Source organism: Urocitellus parryii, chromosome 7 (genome assembly GCF_045843805.1).
Source record: "Urocitellus parryii isolate mUroPar1 chromosome 7, mUroPar1.hap1, whole genome shotgun sequence".
Taxonomy (NCBI): Eukaryota; Metazoa; Chordata; class Mammalia; order Rodentia; family Sciuridae; genus Urocitellus; species Urocitellus parryii.
Window position 1 is genome coordinate 654,526 of NC_135537.1, and position 17,813 is coordinate 672,338.

At 63.7% G+C, this 17,813-nt stretch overlaps 1 protein-coding gene across 6 annotated transcripts in view; it reads right to left on the reverse strand.

Annotated features, from left to right (window-relative positions):
- Window positions 1-17,813, reverse strand: part of Mroh1 (maestro heat like repeat family member 1) — a 73,956-nt gene that overhangs the window by 930 nt on the left and 55,213 nt on the right. For 3 of the 6 annotated variants that reach the window (XM_026409933.2, XM_026409936.2, XM_026409932.2), the window contains 20 exons: window positions 17,585-17,707; window positions 16,709-16,855; window positions 16,606-16,632; window positions 15,621-15,743; window positions 15,287-15,366; window positions 14,934-15,048; window positions 14,730-14,825; window positions 14,044-14,148; window positions 13,065-13,200; window positions 12,774-12,886; window positions 11,682-11,834; window positions 8,259-8,413; window positions 5,313-5,478; window positions 4,630-4,823; window positions 1,829-1,966; window positions 1,451-1,565; window positions 991-1,137; window positions 660-848; window positions 204-359; window positions 3-137 (listed from right to left, as the gene is read on the reverse strand). In XM_026409933.2, the coding sequence (XP_026265718.1) occupies window positions 3-137; window positions 204-359; window positions 660-848; window positions 991-1,137; window positions 1,451-1,565; window positions 1,829-1,966; window positions 4,630-4,823; window positions 5,313-5,478; window positions 8,259-8,413; window positions 11,682-11,834; window positions 12,774-12,886; window positions 13,065-13,200; window positions 14,044-14,148; window positions 14,730-14,825; window positions 14,934-15,048; window positions 15,287-15,366; window positions 15,621-15,743; window positions 16,606-16,632; window positions 16,709-16,855; window positions 17,585-17,707 (2,613 nt within the window). The remainder of the gene's footprint in view (window positions 1-2; window positions 138-203; window positions 360-659; window positions 849-990; window positions 1,138-1,450; window positions 1,566-1,828; window positions 1,967-4,629; window positions 4,824-5,312; window positions 5,479-8,258; window positions 8,414-11,681; window positions 11,835-12,773; window positions 12,887-13,064; window positions 13,201-14,043; window positions 14,149-14,729; window positions 14,826-14,933; window positions 15,049-15,286; window positions 15,367-15,620; window positions 15,744-16,605; window positions 16,633-16,708; window positions 16,856-17,584; window positions 17,708-17,813) is intronic. The other 3 variants (XM_026409934.2, XM_026409935.2, XM_077801164.1) reach the window with 3 other exon arrangements.

Below are 17,813 nucleotides of genomic sequence, written 5' to 3' on the forward strand. Positions count from 1 at the left end.
ACCAGGTGCTTGCAGGTTGAGTTGAGGAACTCCCCGAAGTGCAGGCTGCGTCCCTCCTGCAGGTGCTTGTGGAAGGTGGCTGCCAGCTCCTCACACTCCAGGTTGGGGACGCACATGCACAGGGCAAACCTGCAGGCCTACAGGGTACCACGCTGAGCCCCGCGCCCGGCCCAGGCCCCACCCCTCCCCCACCGGCTACTCACACTGGCCACAGGGGCTTGAGGGTCCTGCAGGTGTAGCAGCAGAGGCACCAGCCCGCCCACAACCTGCTCCAGGAAGACTTCTTCACAGTCCCCATGGCAGGCCTTGTTGAGGTGCCCAAAGAGGCGGATGGATGCTTCTCGGAACTCCACCTTCTCCTGGCGGAGGTGTTGCCCTGTCACCTTACAGTGCTCCTCCCCCCTGGCCCTCCTGCAGCCTATAGCTATGGGCCCCTGTCAGGTGCCATCCTTCCTTGTCCCTTGTAGTGCGTGGGCTCGGGAAGAGAACTCAGGTTGCCACAGAAAAACTCCTTGTTAGGGGCTTGGGGGAGACAGTACCTGTTGGGGCCTAAGTGACAGGTGGAAGTATGGCTCAGGGGACCCATGGGGAAGTGGCAGGGACTGGCCAGGGGCCATGAACACTGGCTTCAGTACCCAACCCCACTGTGGCTGGCCTACACTGTCGAAGAAGGGCCGGATGCGGATCACTGTGTGCAGCAGCACCAGGCGCAGGTCCCAGGGTGCCACCAGGTCCAGCAGTCGAGCCAGGCCCACCATGGCCTCCAGGGCCACCAGGCCATGTGGGTCATCCCTGTCGTCCAGCCCGCTGATCATGGCTGTCAGGAGCTGGGGGCCGTGGGCTCGCACCTGGAAACCCTGCATTCAGTCTTGGCTCTGCTCCTAGCCCCTGTAGGCACTGTCCCCCAGCCCCAAGCAGCTGCACACAGCCACCACCCTTGTCCACTTCCACCTGGATCTCCACAACCTAGCCATGGCCTGCTGGACCCACCTTGTCCGGGGAGCCAGAGGCCACATTGGCCAGGCCACGCAGCACCAGTCTCCGCACACTGGTACTTGAGTCCTTCTGTCGAGCTGCCAGGTTGTCCAGCAAGGACTCCAGAAGCATCAGGTCATTGACCACATTGCTACTGAGAAGCTAGGGGCAAAGGCACCGTAACCACCTGCTGCCTCCTACCAGAATGCCGCAGCAGAACAGAGGGTCCAGGACAGGCTGGGGATTCCCCTTCCTCCCTCAGGTCTGCACTGACATCGCCACCCTGGCCTTCCACTACCAAGGCCTGGCCAAAGTGTTGATTTCTGCGGTCATTGAGGAGGGCCAAGGCAGTGGCCACCAGGGGCTGGGGAGGCAGCACCAGCTATGGGCTCTAGCTCAGTTATGAGATGGTGATGGTGTCTCCCCAGTGCCCAGCAGGAAGGCGTGGCCACCCCCACCTCCCTCAGGGTCCTACCTCGGCCAGGAAGGCGGTGGAGGTGACTCTCTGCATCTCGTAGGGACTGTTCTGCGTGCACACAAGCGCCTTCACCACTAGGGGGAGCCGGGGCCCTGCACACCGGGCCATGGCACTGGGGAGGGAGGCCCCCAGGGGTTCAGAGGCTGAATCAGCCTGCCTGGAGCCCACAGGCCCGGTCCAGTCCACTCACGTGCACCTAAGGGCGCTTTCACCCCTCACCCTGCATAGCCAGAACTCCTGGCAGCCCTGTCCCAGCCTTCCAGCTCTTCCTCTCAGATACCCCCTCCCATGGCCTCCTCATGGGTGCCCCTCCTAGGCAGCTCCAGGGGTCCCAGGCTCTCAAGATGTCCCCTGGACAGAACTCCGCCTGCTTACCTGGCCAGCCGGGTGACCCCCTCCTCGTGCCCTGCTGAGGTCCTGAGCAGCTCCCAACCCCCTTCCAACTGCATACACTGTGCCACGTCCTGGCTGCCACCTCGGAGCAGCAGGGCCTGGAGCGCGTCCACTGCAGAGCTGTGAGGGTGTGAGGCTCAGCTGCCCGGTGGCCCAGGGGCTCTATGTGTCTCTTCCCACTGGGGCCAGGAAGGGCCTGGGGAGCTGAACCCCTGTAGGCAGGTGCGCGTACGCGCGCGCGCACGCACACGCACGCACACACACGCGAAGGAATTCCAGGGCTGCCCAGCCCCCAGGCCTGCCAGTCCACCCTTTAGGGAGCAGGCTGCTAGAACTGCAGGGAGGTCCTTGGGTGCCCAGCATGACTGATGCAGGGCCTGAGACAAAGACCCTCATCTCTTGGCCCGGTGGGGAGCTTCGGGTCAGCCATAGCCACTGGTGGGTGCAGGCAGAGCCGCCTGGCCACACCAGCCTTTCTGGATTCCTCAGCCGTAACTGTAGCAGGGACATCGGAAGAGGCCACATCTAGCTTCCAGCCTCCCCCAAGCACCTTTGCTGCGATGTGCCAAGCCCGGCACTGTTGGGCCATGAGAGTAGCGGCCCCAGGTCTGGGCCTGCACACAGCCAGTTCTTGCCCCTTGAAAGCCTTGGGTAACTCGTGTCTGTGAGATGCTATGTCCACACTGGGAGACTCCAGGGCCTCTGCCCCGCTCCAAGGGATTAAGCAAGGCCACCAGGTGAGGGAGCGGAAAATGGCCCCAGTGCTGGGGGTCACAGGCAGGGGGCTGGTCCGGTAGCTCTAGCATCCTCACTAAGGCCTGTGGTCTCCCCCAGAACAGTCCATCCCTGGCAGAGGTCTGGCTCCCACGCCACTGCCTTCCTCTCTGCTCACTGGCCACTCAGGTTAGGCCCTACAATGGCTTGTGAGGCATCATCCCCATGAGCTCTTGCCCTGTGGGCAGACATTCAAAGGGCAGTGTGAGGAACCCATCCACTACAGTGGTCACCTCTTGCCAAGTGCTGGGCCTGAAAAGCCTTCTGTTTACCCTGATAGGCTGTGACTGTGTTGGGGGCTATGGTGTGCTGGGGGTGTGGGGAACAGTGGGTTTAGGTGTCCAGCCGGGTGGGCAGGGGCACTGCTGAGGCTTCAGGGCAGGCCTTGCCAGCCCATGCATGTGGGGCCCTCTCAGCCCCTGGGGGCAAGGACCCTGGGTCGGGCTGGAGAACCACAGCCTAGAAACCTGGGCAGAGGCTCCAGGAGGAAGCCGATGCTTGGGGCTTCCTCCCAGCCCAGCCACCTCCCTGGGGACATCCTGAGGTGGCTCACTGCTGGCCACCAGCTGGACCAGTGCCTTGTGTGCTCGGGGTGGGGAGGGGGTGCTTGAGTAGGCACCCAGGAATCCTCAGTTCTAAGGGAGGTCTGGTGTTTGGGCTTGGGGATCCGGGGTCCTGGGCCCTGGATGTGGAGCAGCCTGCACTGACCACAGGCAGAGAGAGCCACACCAGCTGCTGCAGCTGCTGCAGAGCATCCCACCTCCGTCCACACGGGACAGGGCCAGCCGTGGGCCACAAGGGAGCCAGGGGCAGGGTGCTAGACCAAGTGCCTGACGGAGACAGCTGGCTCCGGCTCAAGCAGCCTCGTTTGGCTCCTGAGCGGACGGCCTGTCGGCCAGGCCTTGCAAACGTCTGGGGCCCTGGGCTCCCGGGGATGCTCACAGGCGGAGCTGAGTCCAGCATGCCAGACCCGGGATTGGCCAGGCCAGTAGCTGCTCCTTCCCATTCAGTTTCCACTGGGTCTTCAGGGAACCAAGCCAGCCCTGGCACCAGCACCTGCTGAGTTTACAAGTGGGTCCTGAGGCTGAGCAGCCCCTGGAGGTGGTGGTGGGTGACTTGAGGCTCCCCCTCCATGTGTCCCTGGCTGAGGTGCCCACCCAAACCTGGACACCTGGGTGGGCTGGAGGCAGGGCAGTCAGGGTGGGGGCATGGCAACCCAGGGCTCGCCAATGTTCAGGCTCACGGTCCAGGGCTCACGTGGCACTGCCAGGCTGCCTCATGGAGTGTCTTCTTCCACTGCTCAGACTGTTGGTAACCCTGAGTGTCCCCATGCCAGCCCAGAAATGACCCCAAGGACCAGGACCGGCAAGCCCGAGAGAGAGACACATGTTGCTAGATCTTGAGGACAGCTCAGCCCAGCCTCGAGTCCACTGGCTGGTTCTGCCTCACCCGCCCCTGGTCACCTGCCCTCAGACTCTGCTCACTCCACAGAGATGGCACAGCCCAACCCCTGACAGCCCAGGGGCTGGGCAGGAGCGCTGCACAAAGCCCAGGGCAGCCTGGCGACTCCTGCTCAGCACCCCGGCACACCCCGATGCTTCTCTGCTAGGGCAGCTTCCTTCCATGCAGGCTCCAGGCCATGCCCAGAGACACCCTCCCCCCCCCCCCACCGCCCCACTGAGAGAGTAACATCCTGGACCACAGGTAGCTCCCTGCAAAGTCCCTGGCAGCCACCCATAGTCAGCACTGCTGCATGGGCTTGCAGTACCCCTGTCCCCACCCAGCGCCGACCCCAGTCCTGGCTGCATAGGTGAGACGAGACCAGGGGACTGCAGACAGGGGGGCCTTCACCCCCAGCACAAAACGTGCCTGGGCACAACGATGGCCCGACCCTGCACCGATGGGCAGTGCCGGCCCTGGGAGCAGACTCTCCTGGGCCCTCCCCTCAGGGCCAGGCAGCAGGCACGCTACCCTCCCTGCCTCCAAAGCACACAGCATACAGCCCTTACCTGCAGGGCTCCAGGCTCCTGGCCGGGGCTGTGCCAGTGCCCCTCCTCTCCTTGACCTGCAGGTTCCGGGGCAGCTGGACACCCACAGTGCAGCTGACACGCAGCAGCAGCGCCACCAACAGCTGGGGGTAGAGCTCTAGCACCGCAGTCCCCGAGGCGGGAGCAGACAGGACCTCGTACAGTGCACAGGTGGCCTGGGGAGAGGCCCCAGCAGGGTCGCAACCCCTAGGACACAGCGACCTCTGCTCTCTGACCCCAGGACCCCACAAACCTCCGCCCCTTGGCATGCACCCATGTGCATGGGTTCCACAGAGGTCTCGGGTTGCCGGAGGAAGGCAGGGGGAATCCCGGGGCCACCACAGGGATGGTCCTGAGCAGCGTGGCTCCCGGGACAGGAGGCATGCTGGCCCTGGGAGGGGCCTTAGGTCACCCATTCTCCATTCTTTAGGAAGAGGAAGGAATCCCCACAGCTGCTTTTCTGCTTAAAATGTGGCCAGGCTGGCTTACTTTTTCCACAGGATGAAACGTGACATGGGCTCCCTTGGGGGCCAACACCTGCCAGGCTTTACGAGCCTGGGCCGGCGCCTGCAGCCCTGGAGCCCCCATGCAGCTGCCAGGTGCCTGCGGGAGCCTAGGCCTCCCTGTGGGGTGGGGAGCTTGGTGCCCTTGGAGCTCCCACTCACCACAAGGGGCAGCAGCGTGGCCACCCGGTGAGGGCTGCTGCCCAGCAGAAAGGCCCGGCTCTCTTTGAAGGGGACGTCCCTGCTCATCTTCTCCAGGAGCAGTTCCAGGACCTGCGTGGTGAGGCTGGGCTGCACGGCCAGGGCCCGCCACAGGGCACAGGTGTGGCTGGAGAGGCGAGAGGAGTGTCACCATGAACCACAGTCACTGGCACCCAGGCTGGGCCTCTGCCCAGCAGCACTAAAGCCCCCGGCTCCCCAGTGCTCAGGTACAGCAGCCTCCGCTCCAGCTAGATGGCAAGCAGCATCCCGACCCGAGATGTGAACCCCCCTTCCGACCTCAGAGGTCTATAAACAGGGGCAATGAGAGGCTGGGAGAGGGCTCCAGGCCTGCACCCAGGGCCCGAGGCAGGAGGGTGCAGGCACTGCTGGGCGCCGCCAGAAACACCAGCCTCTCAAGGAGGCAGGGTCCAGGAGCAGCTCGTGTCACAGAGGACCAGGACACAGGGATGTGAGGCAGCACGGGAGATCACCTGGATGCCACGGGTAGCAGAAAGAGGCCCAGGCATTCACGGATATAGGTGTTCGGACTCAGAAGAATCAGTCAGGTTTGTGATCAGAGAAATCACTATAAAGTTCAAAATGTCTAATGGGAACCAGAAACCCTAAAGATCTAGTAAAGCTGAAAGAAAACCAAAGAATCAGCCTGGGAGGCTGATGCAGAAGGGTGGCAAATCTGAGGCCAGCCTCAGCAATTCAGTAAGACTCTGTCTCAAAATAAAAAGTAAAAAGGGAGGCTGGGGCTGGGGCTCAGCGGTAGAGTGCTTGCCAAGCACGTGCGAGGCGCTGAGTTCGATCCTCAGCACCACATGAAAATAAATGAATAAAATAAAGGTACTGGCTGGGGATGTGGCTCCAGCGGTAGTGCGCTCGCCTGGCATGCGTGCGGCCCGGGTTCGATCCTCAGCACCACATACCAACAAAGATGTTGTGTCCGCCGAGAACTAAAAAATAAATATTAAAAATTCTCTCTCTCTCTCTCTCTCTTCCTCTCTCACTCTCTCTTTAAAAAAAAATAAATAAAATAAAATAAAGGTATTGTGTTCAACTACAACCAAAAAAATTAAAAAGGGGCTGGGGATGGAGCTTGGTGGTAGAGAGCCCCTGGGTACAATCCCCAGTATCAAAAATAAACAGTCTGTAGGAATGATAAGGCAGGCCCTGAGCCCTCCCAGGCAGGCACGGAAACTGGAATCTCCTTGTGGTCTTCTCTGACCTTTGTAGACGGGAAGCCCACTCCCGGCACGCAGGGTGCACACCCACCTGCTGGCCTGCCGGGCAGCTTGCTGACCACCCACAGCCACCCCACCTGTACCCTGCAGGAGATGCGCAGGTATTAAAGATTGTTGTCCCTAAAAGCTCCACACCATAAACAACCCAAGACGTCCACCACCTGGAATCAGGAACGAGAGCTGCACCAGACACAGCCCTGAAGAAGAAGCTGCCCCCAGCGCCCCCCAGCCACACACGGTGCAAAAGCCAGGGGGCATCCATTCTGTCCCACCCATTTCCAGGAATCTCAGGAGGGGCAATCAGCCAGCAGCGAGGAGGCGCTCAGATGTCAGGAGGATGTGCCTGAGCAGTGCCCCCGGTGGGGGGTGCTAAGGTCTGCCAGCATGGAGTGGCCTCAGAAGGAACCAGGACACACGTGCCCTCTGCACACATTTACACCCCCACAGAAAAAGACACACGGAATGCAAAAAGAGCGAGCCCAGTGGTAAATATGTGGTGAAATTCAACTAAATGAAGACTGCACACGAGAGTGACTTGAGAGGCTGAGGCAGGAGGATCACAAGTTGGAGGCCAGCAAAACCCTGACTCAAAATAAAACGTGAGAAGTGCTGGGGGAAAGCTTGGTGGTAGAGAGCTTACCTGCACCCAACCCCAGCACCACATGCACACGCAGACACACACACACACACACACACACACACACACGAGCAGAGCAATGCCACGCCGTCAGAAAAGCTGGGCACTCAGGCAGGCTGGGGGCTGGGGAGCCAGCCCTGAGCCACACAGGACACTGTGCTCACAGCAACAGGGTCCCCTGTCTAACCGTGGGAGGGGAGCAGCAGAGGTGTGGGGCTCTCACAACAGGCTGCGAGGGGCAAGCGCCAGGGCACACCCGCCCTACCAGGGGCAGAGCACAGCTCCGGGCCGCCTTCAAGGCACTTGTCAGAAACAGCTGTGACTCAGGGTGACACCGACAGGAGGGACACAGGCACGATACCCCTTGGCCCAGGGCTGTCCCTGTCAGCAGCGCAGCCAGGACCAGGCACGGCAGCTCACAGGCGCGCCCCGGGTGCAGCGGCCCCAGAGGGCGGGCAGTGGTGGGCCACAGAGGCAAGGCCAGCGAGCCCTCGAGAAGCTCCGGGTGCCTGCGGTCGGGAGCCGGGAGGTGAGTTTGGGGAATGTCCTGTGAGGACACAAGTCCCTCAGCTGCTGGAGGGACCCAAAGTGAGCATGGCCATGGGGGCTGTTCCCAGGGGTGGTGGGTGCCCTGCAGAAGACCAGCCCGGGAGGCCTGGACGGAGACGGCCTGCGGACCAGCCTCTAGCAGCCATGGCAGTCAGAGCCGGCTGGGCAGCCCGGGGGCCACAGAGGAGGGCCAGGACGGGGCCCGGTGGGGAGCTTGATGGAACCCTAGCAGCCAGGCAGACCTGGGAAGGGCCTCAGCCAGATCCTGAGCAGTGAGGGACAGCCCCACGGTGCCTACAGGCAGGCCTGTCTTAGAGGACTCCCGTCCCCACGGCCCGGGCCTGAGGACCCACTCAGAAAAGCTGGGCACACAGTGGGCTGGGGACTGGGGAGCAAGCCCTGAGCCACACAGGAAGGACCTCCCACGCTGGTCGACAAAGCCCCACCTAAGGGCCCGCTGGCGCTGGGTACCTGTCGAAGGGCAGGGGGCTGCCCAGCAGGCTGGACACTACGGCCGCGCAGTGCTGGGAGGCCAGCAGGTACAGGCCGTGCTGGGCGGCCGGCAGGATGTGCTCTCCCTGGGTCTCCTGCAGCTTGGAGCGCAGCACACTCACGATCTCCGGCACCTGCAGGGGGACAGGACAGGGGGGAGACGTGGAGGTCAGGCCACAGACCAGGACAGATGAGGGCACACCCAGGTCAGGCCCACGCCACCAGGACAGCCTGGCTGCGGGGGACAGCCCCTGGAAACCAGAGCGTCCAGCTGCTGGCCCAGGCCCAGGCCCAGCTCCTGTGGTCCCAGGAGATGGAGAGCGGATTCCACGGGGAGAGCAGCTGAGCTGGGCTCGGTGACAGCACTTGCCCATGAGGCCTAGGACCACCCCAGCACCAGGAGCAGGACAGAGGAAGGGAGACGGCAGAGGGACCGATGAGGCGCGGAGGGCAGGTGCGGGCCAGGAGGCACAGCAGACACTGCTGGGCCCCTCAGGCCCACAGACTTCTGGAGGCCCAACTCGAGTGAGTCCGACCGCTCCCCTGGGCGGCGCGCTGGGGGCCGGGGAAGACAGGAGAGGAGGACGGCGCCTCAGAAAGGGGGGGTGGGACCTGGACACACCCACCAGGGTCTGCAGGGTCCTGCTGCGGCCCAGAGCAGTGAGCAGTGGGGAACATGGACAGGTGGGTCCCCAGGCTCAGGGGTGCTGGCCGGCAAGTCTCTGCTCCAGCCTCTGCACTGCCCGTGCCCCTCCGCCAAGGTCGAGCCCCTGGAAAGCACACAGCAGGCCAGCGGCACACTGTCTAGGCTGGGTCACCTCCCAGCTGCAGCGGAGGGACTCACCAAATGGCCTGAGCAGCTGGAGAGGAAGCAGGGCCTGCCCTGGCCAACAAGGACACTCAGAGGTGTTGGGGGAAGCCGACAGGCCGGGTGCTGCCCACTCCCGAGGCTCGGGAGGCCCAGTCACTGCCTGGCCCCAGCTTGGGTGGCAGCTCCCTGGCATTGGCACACCCCTGGCATCGGCACTGCTGGGCCCTTCTCCTCTGGCCGCACCTGTGCCTGACAGGTGGCTGCCACAGCTCGGTGGACTCTGGCTGGCCCAAGAGTCCCACCTGGAACAGCATGTGGGCTCCTGACTGTGTGCCTCCTGTGCTCTGCCACTGGGCACCTCCGGCCCCTGGAGGAGGCGCAGAGCTGCCTGCAGGGCTCGTCCACACTCGGTGAGGCCATGCAGGGCTGTGGCAAGCTGTGAAGGCTGGTGTGGAGGCTGGGGATGTCTGGCCTCCATGCTCACTGTCCCGCTCACAGCCCCGGGACGGCCTCACACACCCAGGTCCTGAATAGACCCTGCCCCATGAGTGAGGGCTGCAGCCCACTGCCCGGTGGAGGCTGTACCCCAACCTTCCAGGCTCTTTTGGGCTCGTGGATCTTCACCAGCCTGGCGGAGGGTCCTCCCCTCGCCGTGCACCCCTGCAGAGCACCCTCACCTCTCTGTCCACCTCCACGGACAGCTTCGTGGAGACACAGTCCAGGAGCCACTCGAGAACACTGCCCACAGCAGAGTCCCACTCCCTCCCCAGCCCCCAGCCCCCAGCCTCCCTCTGCTCTGTGGTCTGCCGGTTCCGAACGTTCCAGGTCAACGGAGCTGCACGGCACGTGGCCTGTGTCTGGCTTCCTTCACGTGGGGCTGTTTCCAAGGTCCAGCTACTGTCCATTTGTTCACTGACATGGACATTTAGGTGCTGCTACCATGAACATTTCTGCACAAGGTTTTGAGTGAACCCGTCTTCATTCTCCTGGGGATGCGTGTACCTGGGTGTGGGCCACGTACTATCTTGGTGTCAGGCTTTCTTCTTTCTTTTTTCTCACCCTGTTAGCACTGGGAATTGAACTCAGGTGTTTCACACTGAGCTACATCCTCAGTCCTTTAAATTTTTTTTTTTTTTTTTTTTTTTTTTAATTTTGAGACAAGGTTTCATTAAGTTGCTGAGGCTGGCCTGGAACTTGCAATCCTCCTGCCTCAGCCTCTCAAGTCACTGGCTCACAGGCGTGGCCACCGCGCCCCGCTGTCCATGTCTGACTTTCTGAGCACCTCCCAGACAGTCCAATCAGCAGCACCTGCCCTCCCAGGGGTCAGCTTTAACTGGGATCTCCTCTTTTCTCATGTTCCCTGGGCGCCCAGGGCACGCCCCCAGCCCACAGCAGGCCGGGCTCCCAGAGCGCAGCACAGCCCTCTCCTCTGACCCAGGGCCCTCTACCAGTGGCACGTCCCCAGCCCTCGGTACTCATCGTTTTGAGACAGGGTCTCACTAGGTCGCTGAGGCTGACCTGGAGCTTGCTATCCTCCCTACCTCAGCCTCCTGAGTCGCTGAGATCACAGCCGTGTGCCAAGGTGCCCAGACACAGTCTCGGTTTCTACGAGGTCCCCTGCTAGGGTATCGCATGGCAGGGAAGAAAACAGGGTCACCGAAGCACTAGAGGCCCACGGTGCCAGAGCCCAGCTGCAGGAGCGACTGCGGCCGAGGCGCAGAGCAACCAGGCGCTAAGCTGGGTCAGCAGCACTGCCCCTGGCTCGGGAGGTCAGGTCCATGAAGGGCCTACCTTTGTCCAGAACAGAAGGAGCCAGGGCTAAAGAAAGCCCCTGGAGGACAAGGCAGGTGAAGGCTTCTGGACAGAAGCCCTTTCTTGCAGGTGACAACAAGAGCACAGGCCGCAGAAACCAGCAGGAGCTGGAGGACGTCACCAAGCGGCAGGTCCCCAGCAAGACGGTGACCCACAGCACGAGCCCCGCGCCTGCAGGTCCTTTGCCTGGAATGGAACCTCTCAACCCAGGAAAGCCTGGCCAGAGAGCCTGCGAGGGCTCAAGTCAGCCTTCTCTACAGGTGACGGGCAAGTGGCCGAAAACCACGTGGGGCACGCGGCCTCAGTCACCGTCTTAGGAAGGCAAATTCAGACCTCTCGTCCTTCAGGGGCCACTACGAAAAGGACAAACTGAAGCTGACGAGCACTGATGCCCACAGCAGCCTCGGGCACCGCTGACGGGAACGTGGGCGCGGCGGCCACGTGCAGAACAGCAGGGAGGCCCCTCAGGTCGTCACACAGGCCACCCCAAGACCCAGGAACCCCACTCTGGGAATCCCCCCAGAAGGACCAAGGGTGGGGCCTGCAGAGGCGCCCACGCAGCACACTGGCTGCCGTCCCCCATGACAAGCAGGAGGAGCAACCAGTGCCCACCGATGGACAATGGGTGACAGAATGAGGCACATGTAGCACTGGACCAGCCACAGGCCCAGCAGCCTTCACCTCCAGCTGGTCCTTCCCCCTCCAGACCACCAGCGGTGGACCTCCGAGCCTCAGCTGCCACCCCCCCCCCCCCCCCCCCCGACGCCGGGCCCACTCGCCTTCTCCAGCAGCGCGGGGCCCCGCTCCTTCAGCAGGCAGTTGATCATGACCGTAGCTGCACGGGAGCAGTTCTTGTCAGGGTCTCCCAGACCCTCAAACATGGTCAGCAGGAGGCTGATGAGCTGGTCTGGCGGAAGGCGCTTGGCAATGATCTAGAAAGGGTGACGCAGAACCAAGAGGCCAGGCCCCTCCAGACTCCACTCACTCAGGGAGGCCCCAGGGGGTCGGCAAGTCCCTCCCCCTGCGCAGTGGCCCCTGAGCCCCCGCAAGGACCTGGCTCCCCTGCAGCTCAGCAGCCGACAGGAGCCCCTTTCCTCCTCCTGTGGGCACCAGGTGGCCAGAGGTCAAGGCGAGGAGAGCAGGGGAGGGTCAAGAGGCAGCAAGAGCTGCCTGAGCCAAAACACCGGCTCCCACCACCCTGCCTGGCCCCTGCTGCGTCTCTGTTCCGCTCAGAAAGGGGGCAGGTGACCACGTCCTTCCTTTTTCCTTTGTCAGACTCAGACCCATGAGGGTCCTCCCAGGGAAAACAGGAAGGCAGCAACATGGGGCTCAGAGGGGCAACTTTCTTCATCCCCTGGAGCCCTGCTGGCCCTCTGAGTAGCCACCAGGAAAGCTAGGGTCAGGAAGGGACAGGATAGCTCAGGCTAGTCACAGGGCCCAGGGAGTACAGGAGATGGGGACGAAGGGGACACCCCCACAGAGACACGTGCAGGCTGCTGGGGGATGAAGGACCTCGGCCCCTGCACAGGCCAGAAGCCAAAGGCAGCCCTCCGCTGTCCAGAGAGGCCATGTGCACGACACCAAGAGAGGCCATCGGGCTTCTGCTCGGGAGCCTACAGTGCAGGAGGCCTGGCTGTGAGGCTCCCTGCCCCAGGCCCAGCCTCACCACCCAGAACACCCCTCTGCAGGGCCGATGGTGCCTCAGGAGGAAGGCGCTGGGGGCACGGGAGTGTGGGCCCGAGACTGGGCCAGACGACACATTGTCTGAAGGCAACATGTCCCCACCCTCGTCCCCTGCTCTGCGCTGGAGCACAGCCTAGAGACGCCAGGCAGCCCCAGCCCTCCTCCTCGGGCACATGCCTCGCAGGTACCTGGGCTACGCTGTGGCAGGTGTGGAAGAGGGTGGCAGGGTCAGGGTGCACCAGGCCGTCCTTGAGGCCGAGCAGCCGCTCGGCCACATCATCGCGGTAGTCCCGGGAGAACCCTGAGGGGCCAGAGGGGCCAGGCTGAGGCCCTCTGGGACGAGCAGCCTGAACTGCAGGCTAAGCCGGCGGGGAAGGACGTAGGCGACGGAAAGGCATCGGACGGCCTGGCCCAGGACTGCCCGCTCCCACTGCCCGCCCGCCTGGCCGACAGCCACCTCCCCTGCCTGCCGGGCTCACCCTCGTGGCCCAGCTGCAGGTAGAGCAGGGTGTAGACGCAGTCCACGGCCTGCTGGCGGGTGGCGGAACACAGGTCGGCACACCGCGGGGAGAAGAGGCCAACGAGGAGGCCCAGGTTGTGGAAGGGCACCAGAGCCTGGGGGGAGAGGGTAGGCCAGGGCAGGCAGGGACAGTCCCCACCCTGGCACCCAGAGTGGGCCTCCCTGTGGTGGCCTGGCCCCCACACCCAGCACAGGGGACCTGCTCGGCTCCACTAACCGCCTGGGCCACCTAGCACCCCGAGCACAGCAGCTGCTGGGGAAGCAGTTATGGGCAGGCAGAAGGGTGGTCAGGGGGTCGGGGGGAAGCCCCTGCTGGGCAGCAGAGGGGGAGGAGGCACAGGACTCTGGTGACTCGGCCACGTCCTTGGGAAGTCCCTCCTCTGGAAGGCCAACGCCCTGGGACGGAGCAGGTCCCCGGCCGGCTCTCATGGCTCTCTCCTCCACGCTGACCCTCAGCCCTTCTCCACTTCCCAGGGCCTGGCCCCATCAGCTGCCCCTCCCCCGGGCTCTCACAAGCCCCCGGATCCCGCTGCTCTTGCACCCCAAGAGTCGCTGCTGCTGAGAATGCAGGGCTCCGGAAGGCAAGACTGGGCTGTGGGCCTGGGGCCGCGGGCAGGTCGGTGGCCTCTGTTCTTAGTGAGGCCACGTCTCAACAGGGACGTGACGAAGACAGGCAATGACAAAGCAAGCGGGAAGAGCCCGTCCGACTGGCGGCCCGGGCACAGACCCCAGGGTCACTCCTGGCCAGGACTGGTCCCGGCAAAAGGACGAGACACGAGCCGGGGCACAGAGGGGGAAGGCCGGGGAGCCTGCAGGGTGCTCCGTGGACGAGGGCCACATGCAGGGGCTCCCAAGCCAAGGGACCCACAAGAAGTGGGGCACCCGAAGCTGCTGCGGAGTGGCCGTGCCCTTCCCTGCCCACAGGGGCCTGTACTCACGCTGACGTGCAGGTGCTGCCGGAAGTGCCGCAGCAGGCGGGTGCTCAAGCCCAAGGCCCGTGCCCGCTCGTGGCCCTTTGGGGACTTGATCCATGGGCTCAGGTGCTGAGGAAGAAGGGACTTCACCCAGGTGCCAGCTTGGGGACTGCCCAGAAGAGCAGAAGCCTGTGTCCCGAGGGCCAGCTCGGAACCCCTGCGGGGTCAGCCCTCCCCACCCATGCAGCTCCCGTCCCGGGGCCCGCAGCAGCTCAGCCCTGCCCCACCCCTGTGCTGTCTGCTCACAGACGCTGCCCACCCCAGGTGATCGAGAGTAAAGCAGGCCTGTTAGGCACAGGTAGAGTCCACCTTGGCCCTAGAAGGGTGTCCTCCTCGACCAAGGGGTCCACCCAGCCCACTGTGACCGTGAAGGGAGAAGGAGACATGCTGCAGCAGGACGAGGTCCTGCCATCTTGCTGGTCCCCTGTGGCCAGGAGTTACGTCAGGACCCATGCTTCTCCATCCCAGCACCACGCAGTTGGGGAGAGGGACAGGCCGCGCCCCCTGCATGGCTGTCCAGACGGGAGTGCTGCCTGCCTGCTCAGACCACCCACTGCAGAGGGTATCAAACTGAGGTACCCGTGGGGAGAGAGGGCCAGGAAAACAGGGAGGGGCCTGGCAGACTGCCCTTCCCCACCCCCACCGCACACCTCAACCATGATCTGCAGGCCCTGGGGAGTCATGTTCCGCTGCAGGAGGCCCGCCAGCAAGTCCTCCAAGGCACGGACCGTGTCCTGATACAGGGACTGGAAGGAAAGCCAGGACACCGGGCCGCACAGGTGACCCACCACCTCCAGCGGTCTTCCCATTGCCCCAGTGGACACATGCATAGGGCGAGAGACACACGGCAGTACCTCCTGGCTGCCGCCGTCCTCCCGGTCCGGCTCGGGAACCAGGGCCAAGACACTGTGTAGGCAGCCATGGATCACGTCTGCCCGCGCCTGCTCCTCTAGTGCTGGCTCCAAGGAGCTGAACGGGGAGTTAAGGGCCCCAAGCAGTCACCCTTGCAGAGGGCCCTCTCCAGCCCAGCGACGCAGAAGTCTCTGGTCCTTCAAGGACGGCAGAGCTGCTGATGGGCGTGGGCTCAGTCCTGCTGGCCGCAGAAGTGGCCACCCCTGGAGCTGAGCAGCACCGGGGGCGGGTGTTCCTCCAGGACCCAGCCCTGGTGACCCAGCGCGGCCCACCGACGCATGGCCAGGAAGGATACATCAGGTGGGTGCAGGCGAGCATGGCCTTCTTCCGCAGGGGTGTTTTCAGGGAGTCCAGGGGCTCCGCCCTGATGAATTCCTGGCAAGGCAGCCGCAGGGCTTGGTCATCAGGAGGCGCCCGCCCCCCCCTCCCCCCGAGCCTACCCCTCAGGCCATGTGGAGGGCTGGGGCTGTCTGTCCCCACAGAACCCTGTGTCCCGTCCCCAGGCCACCTACCTGTGTCCCCCCCCTCAGTCTTCCCCAGGCCTCGCCCACCCTGCCTGTCGGCAATGCCCCAGCCGGCCCACCTGCTCCCCTGGACCCTGCCTCAGAGCGTGCTCTGCCAGAGCTCACCATCATCTGTGCCACCAGCTCTGCTTTCCTTGAGAAGTAGAAGGAGCTGGCCTGCGCACTGCTGCAGATGGCCTGGCTGACCATGCACAGGCTCTGGACAAGGCATAGCTTCAGGGCTGGGTCCTGGAGGAACACCCGCCCCCGGTGCTGTTCAGCTCCAGGGGTGGCCACTTCTGCGGCCAATAGGCCTGAGCCCAGCAGCAGAGGCTAGCCCACACGTCGTCCTTTCCTTTGCAGCCACTGACATGGCCACTCTGGGCCTCAAGGGCCCTCCAGCCAGCCCTCCTGGTCAGAGAAGCCCCAGGCCCCTGAAGTTCAGTGTGGTCAGACGGGGGTGGGAGCAGAGCCTGGGCGAGGCCCCCTTCTGCGGGCCTCAGAGAGTGAGGAAAGCCGTCCTGGGGACAGAGGGCCAGCCCCCAGGCTAACGGGCTGGAAAAGAAACCAGAACAGCCCCCGCTGGCCAGCCAGCCCCAGAAGGCTGTGTTCTCCAAGGGTGGTCGGCTGCCCCCACCCCACGTGGGTCTGGTCAGGTCAGTGCCAGAGACGCCAGAAATCAGGGTCAGTGAGACCAGGGGGCCTCCAGACCTGCTGATCTGGTTCTGGCTCAGCCCAGCCCACGTGCTGCGGGGCCCAGAGTCACAGCCCTGAAAGCAGCAGGGAGCAGAGCCAAGGGACCCTGGTTGTCCCTGGGATGTGGGGGCTGTGCCTCAAAGCAGGTGGCCCACCTGTCCTCCTGGCTTGTGGCCCTGGGCTGGCCGCTCAGAGGTGACAAAAGCCCAGCCCCTCCTGAAGGCAGGAGCTCAGCTACTCTGGCCCTGACAAGGGGGGCTGTTCCAAGGGGACAGAGCCTCCCTCGGGGTACCACCAGGTGCCCGTGAGCTCTGGCCTGGCTCTGCTCCTGCAGCCAGCCCAGCCCAGCCCGACCCGGCCCAGCCCAAGGAGAGACGGGAAAGCACAGGCCACCCCCGAGTCCTGCACACTGTACCTTGGTTTCTACCTTTATTCCCAGAACCTGACAACAGAAAGTGAGACCAATTCAGACACAGACTGGTGTCAGTGCCAGCCCCCCGGGGAGCTGCGGCGCTCACCTTGGTGCTGAAGCACTGGAACATGTTGCGGAGGACCTCCGACTCCACCTTGGCCAGCACCAGCTGGTGAGGGGCCCGCGTGGCCACATGTCCGTAACAGAGGATCAGCGCGCTCTTCACCTTCTCCAGCTCCTGCTCGCCCCGATCCTGGCGGGCATAGAAGCAGGAGGTCAGCACGCGCCTCTCGCTCTCCCACGCAGAGTCTTCAATGCAGACTCTATTTCTAAATCCCCAGTTCTCACAGAGGAGGGGCCAGAGCCAGCCAGTGACACCAGAGGAATAACAGCAGGGGGACAGGCCAGCTGGCCAACATGGGCCCATTGGGAAGGTGGCAGAGAGGAAGGGTTGAGGTAGTGGCGCCCAGGGGAGGGACCAGCAGGCAGGAGAGTGGGGGAGCCCAGCTGCCGGAGGCAACAGAGTTTCAGGCCCTGCTCTGGCCCCAGCAGCTGCAGACCAGCCCTGTGTCCTGGAGGCAGTCACTGGACCAGAATGAGGGACAATGGCCAGGTTGCAGACCAGAGTGTGGACTGGGAGGAGGGGACTAGTCCTTCCTTAAATCTAGCCGTGGTTCTGAGCAGCCGCTGCGGGCCAGAAGGGGAAAAGGTTGGCGTGGCCTGCCGGGCAGCTGCAGGGCTTCCGCACTGCTCCCAGAGGCCCCCCGGCATCACCACTGGCAGAGGGAGGAGCGCCGGTCAGCCCCGCGGCTGCAGGACAGGGCTGGGCTTCCTTCCAAGTCCAAGGACACTGACCCCACAGCCTCAAACTTGTGAAAAGACAAAGCGCCCTCAGAGGACAGGACCCCTACCCTCCGCCCCAGGCCTCCAAACACGGTGGCGGCCACGCAGGGGATCCCTCCTGACGGTCCTCCACCCTTACCTTGAAGATGCTGAAGATGCCGCTGGATTTCCTGAGCACGTCTGACCTTATGAAGTCCTCCAGCTGGGTCAGAGTGTCCTCAAGGTGGGCAGTGGCACAGATCCCAAAGCAGCAGGCCAGGCCCTGGGATAGACACTCAGCGGTGCTCATGTCTGGGCCAGGAGGCCCCAGCCCACCCCGCTGCTGGGTGTGGGAAGGGGCACACACACGCCGGGATGCAGACGGGGCG